The sequence below is a fragment of the Phoenix dactylifera genome, unplaced genomic scaffold (genome assembly GCF_009389715.1).
Source record: "Phoenix dactylifera cultivar Barhee BC4 unplaced genomic scaffold, palm_55x_up_171113_PBpolish2nd_filt_p 000257F, whole genome shotgun sequence".
NCBI classification, from domain to species: Eukaryota; Viridiplantae; Streptophyta; class Magnoliopsida; order Arecales; family Arecaceae; genus Phoenix; species Phoenix dactylifera.
This window is the reverse complement of record NW_024067750.1, coordinates 39,337-43,861: the sequence shown is the minus strand read 5'-3', so window position 1 is coordinate 43,861 and position 4,525 is coordinate 39,337. Positions and strand designations below refer to the sequence as shown.

General features: G+C 50.0%; 2 protein-coding genes across 2 annotated transcripts; both read left to right on the top strand.

Annotated features, from left to right (window-relative positions):
- The first annotated feature begins 287 nt into the window (after window positions 1-287).
- On the top strand, window positions 288-812 carry LOC103697409 (UDP-glycosyltransferase 73B4-like). Its single transcript, XM_017840659.2, has one exon. It carries the CDS (start codon window positions 288-290, stop codon window positions 810-812), a length of 525 nt encoding a protein of 174 aa, XP_017696148.2.
- A 1,280-nt stretch (window positions 813-2,092) lies between these two features.
- LOC103697407 (UDP-glycosyltransferase 88F3-like) lies at window positions 2,093-4,308 on the top strand. Its single transcript, XM_008779259.4, has one exon. The coding sequence runs from the start codon at window positions 2,609-2,611 to the stop codon at window positions 4,046-4,048; it is 1,440 nt and encodes a 479-aa protein (XP_008777481.1). The 5' UTR covers window positions 2,093-2,608; the 3' UTR covers window positions 4,049-4,308.
- The last annotated feature ends 217 nt before the right edge of the window (window positions 4,309-4,525 follow it).

Genomic DNA, 4,525 nt, shown 5'->3' with positions numbered 1-4,525 from the left:
GGTACGGCGTCAACGTCGACAGCTTCTACGCCTTCGAGCCCGACTACATCGAGCATTACTTCAAGGTGGGCCCTAGGAAGGTATTCCTTGTTGGCCCGGTCAACCTCGCCAGAGCCAGACTACCGTCGACGGAGAAGAAAGAGGATGGCGGCCGCGACGCCACCCAGAGGTGGCTGGATGAGGAGGATGACTCGGTGGTGTACATATCCTTTGGGACGCTGTGCCAGTTCAGCGACAAGCAGTTCTAGGAGCTGGCGCTTGGGCTGGAGCCGAGCGGCCACCCATTCATGTGGGCGCTGCGCAGCGACGGCGGCGGAGGAGATGAGTGGATGCCGAAGGGTTATGAGAAGAGAGTCGTCGAGCGAGGCTTGGTGGTGAGAGGATGGGCCCCGCAGGCGGAGATCCTGTCCCACCGGGCTGTGGGGGGGTTTGTGATCCACAGCAGGTGGAACTCGGTGATGGAGGGGGTGTGTAGCGGGATGGCCTTGGCCACTTGGCCCCCCCACTCGGAGCAGTTCGTGTTAGAAAAGTTACTAGTGGATGTGCTCAAGATAGCGAAGCCCGTGTGGGAGGGGATCAAGAGCATGGCCAACAGCAAGAAGGCGGTGGTGCCAGCGAACGCGGTGGCGAGGGCAGTGGTGCGGCTCGTTGGCGGCGGGGAGGAAGTGGCAACCATGAGGAGAAGGGTGCGAGAGCTGGTAGAATTGGGCAGGAAGGCGGTGGCGGAGAGAGGCTCGTCGTACGAAGATATGAGCCGTCTGGTCGAGGGGCTCATGGCTTGCCGCAAGGAGCGTGAAAAGTCACAAGTGTAACGTCGGCCGTGCGATGCCATGGTATTCTTCGGCAACCAGAGCTTTCCTAAGATGGGGTTAGGGTTAGGTGATGTAATTTGTAATTTATATATGGAACCCAGATGAGGTTAGAGGATCTTTTGCAGTTTATTGTACTTTGTAAAAAAAAATTATTGATGAGATTATATGTACTTTATTATAATTTATTAAAAAAAACATCATTAGAACCCAGATTAGATTATATGTTCTTTTGTTGCAGCATCTCATTAATGGAGTTTATAAAAGAAACATGTTTTCAAGCTTGAATTTTCTAAGCATGATCATACTTCTTCATCGACAACAAACTTCCAATTCTTCAAAGAGTACATATATGAGATTGCTCAGCAAAGATCGACGCTTATAAGCGTTCGCGGAATCCAAGATAGTCCGACACATATATGCGTCAGTAAAGCTTCCATTTTGCAAACGCTTTCAAAAAGCATAGGCAAAAGAAAATTTCACTCTCTTCCTACCAATGCTTTTGCGACAATTTCAAAAGTGTCAGGGCCAAAATTAGCGATGCTTATAAGCATCGATATTGGCTCTAAAAAGAGCCGAAAAAGATAAATTTTTTTGTAGTGCTAGACCAAGATCGAGTTTTCCTTTTTTTTCTCTTTTCTCTCTCTTTTCTCTCTTTCTCTCTCGATTGTGAGCTAATTGTGTTCATTATTTGATCAGAGCCTTCAACTTCGGAGGAGGATCGGGCCACGCATCTAAGATCACGACTATAAATCCTATTTTTGCTTTTAAATTGAATCTCCACTTAGAATTTTCATTTGGAGACAGATGTTTCAGAAGGACGTCACGATCATATTTAATATTCATATATTATGTAAGATTAAGTAAGAAGGCCAAATAAGGCAGCATATATGCTAGCTTGGCGACTAACGTATTTGTTCTGGACTCAAATTCCGTTTAAAGCACGTAAGACAAGCCTCCACAAATTCAAATGGACATGAGATAAATCCAAAGGTACCACTTTGGCGGGCTCCAGGAATATGGGATCTTTTCTAAAATCTAACTCGAGCTATTTTACTACTCAAAGATTAACCAAACCAAGGATTTGGTCTCCAACTTGGAGTCATCGACCAATGACTAATATGCTCCGCGTTAGGATCAGTTTTGCATACGATCTCTTGCGAGAACTTTCTATAGTCACCAATACCGGCTTCTAAGTCTTTCTTCAACACCTCGCCGAAATTTCCGAGTGGCTCCATTCTCCAGGGCGTCACTGCTTACGTTTACGAAAAGCAAGCCGAATTTTCTAATTTCGCCATACGATCGCGTTCCAAATCCTGCTGACTTCGTCGCGGATGCAACATCTCTCTTCATCTTCTATCCACCCAACAAACACTACTTGTCATTAATTGGACCATCTTGTTCTTTCACCGCCAACCTGCACTTTTAGTTTCGAGCTGGTTCTTCCATCAACATCGTTCGCGACGTTCCTGATCAAAAAGGAAACGGGGAAAAGAAATATGTAGAACTCCGAAAAGGATATTCTAAGAGCAGCCACAGACGTGGATTACAAGCAATATAAACGCAGCTGGTTCGCGCGTTCTATTACTAGTTTAGTTGTTGATCGGTCTCCAGGTTGAGGAAAAGAATTTCTCCACAACTCCGGTCTCCTTTTCTATACCCATAATATATATATAGTGCCATCGGTGGGCCGCGGAACTGGAGAAAGCTCTTTCACGCTATCTCTAGCTATCAGCTCTTCCTCAACTCTCCCATACCTTCCTCTCGGTGCTCTATTAGCCGACCTCTAGTTTCTAGCGATGAAGGAGATGGTGGTGCTCTATCCGGCGATGGGCATGGGCCACCTGACGCCCATGGTGGAGTTGGCCAAGCTCTTCCTCCGAGACGGCCTCGCCGTCACCGTCCTCGTCGTCGACCCTCCCTTCAAGCAAGGCTCCTCCGCCCCCTTCATCGCTGCCACCTCCGCCGCCCACCCCTCCCTCTTCTTCCACCAGGTCCCTGCCGCCTCCCTCCAACCCGAATCTTCTCCGTCTTCCAACCCCGTCACTCCCATGTCCCTCATGCTCGACACCCTCCGCGAAGCTACCGCCCAACTCCACCTCCTCATCAAATCTCTCTCCGAGAGCTCCACCGTCCGCGCCCTCGTCGTGGACTTCTTCTGCACCGACGCCCTCGAAGTCGCCACCGCGCTTGGCCTTCCCTGCTACCTATTCTTCCCCTCCGCCGCCACCAGCCTCGCTGTCGAACTATATCTACCGACCCTCCACTCCACCACTTCTACCAGCTTCAAAGACCTAGGCGACGCCCCCGTCCACTTCCCCGGCCTCCACCCGATCCCGGCATCAGATATGCCGGGTCCCCTACAAGACCGCAACGACGACGGCTACAAAGCCCTGCTCGTCCACTTGCAGCGCTTCCCGAGATTCGACGGGATTCTGGTCAACAGCTTCGAGTCGTTGGAACCTCGGGCGGTGAAAGCCCTGAAAGACGGTATCTGTCTTCCCGACCGTCCGATGCCTCCCACCTACTGCATCGGGCCGTTGATTGCCGAAGGGAAACCATCAGAAAAGCACGAGTGCATCACGTGGCTTGACTCGCAGCCGAAGGCCAGCGTCGTGTTCTTGTGCTTCGGGAGCATGGGCTCCTTTCCCGCGGAGCAGCTCAAGGAAACGGCCACCGGATTAGAGAGAAGCGGACAGAGGTTTCTGTGGGTGGTGCGGGCCCCACGCAACGGAGACCAGACGGCCAAGTTTCCCGGGCCACGGCTCGAACCGGATCTGGAGGCGATTTTGCCCGTGGGCTTTCTGGAACGGACCAAGGACAGGGGTCTGGTGGTGAAGTCGTGGGCCCCGCAGGTGGAAGTGCTGGCCCACGAGGCGGTGGGGGCGTTCGTGACCCACTGCGGGTGGAACTCGACGCTGGAGGGGGTGTGCGCGGGGGTGCCGTTGATCGGGTGGCCTCTCTACGCGGAGCAGAGGATGAATAAAGTGATGTTGGTGCAGGATATAGGCCTGGCGGTTGCGGTGGAGGGATACGATAGGGAGTTGGTTGGAGCTGAGGAGGTGGAGGCGAAGGTGAGGTGGGTGATGGAGTCGGAAGGAGGGAACAAGTTGAGGAAGCGAGCGGCGGTGATGGCAGAGAAGGCCAAGGAGGCGTGGAAAGATGGAGGGTCGTCCAAGGCGGCGTGGGTGGAGGTGGTGAAGGTTATCAAGAACGGTGGCAACGGAGTACGCGGATGACTGGATTTTTGTGCTTAATATTTTAACAGTTTTTAATGTTTTTTTTTTTGAAGAAAGCTTGTTATGTCTCTGGTTAAATGGTCAAACCTATTCAGATATAGTTTGAAATTTGTGCATCAAGCTATTATCCATATTCATCTCCAGGCCCATCAAAAAAATAAATATAAATATGGATAGGTAACCGTCTGATTTGTATCAGAATATTTTATTTTATTTGTACTTCAATAGAAACTAAATATTAAACTAAATTTGAATCCAAAGTCTTACACACTCTAATTTTTCTAAATCCACTTGAATAGACGTAGACATGGCCTTTTAAGTCAAACATATCTATAAGGAGGCCTAGACTATATGGCTATGGCAAATTATTTTAGAAGAGAAAGAAAGCCAGATATTTATCCTAAGCCGAGAAATTTCTACAAATCCGGACAACATATGCTCTGACTTTGAGGCTCATGTTGTGGGCCAAAACGGCGC

Excerpts from the sequence above, each read along its gene's own strand:
- LOC103697407 (XM_008779259.4), top strand. The coding sequence starts at position 2,609 with ATGAAGGAGATGGTGGTGCTCTATCCGGCGATGGGCATGGGCCACCTG.
- LOC103697409 (XM_017840659.2), top strand. The coding sequence starts at position 288 with ATGTGGGCGCTGCGCAGCGACGGCGGCGGAGGAGATGAGTGGATGCCG.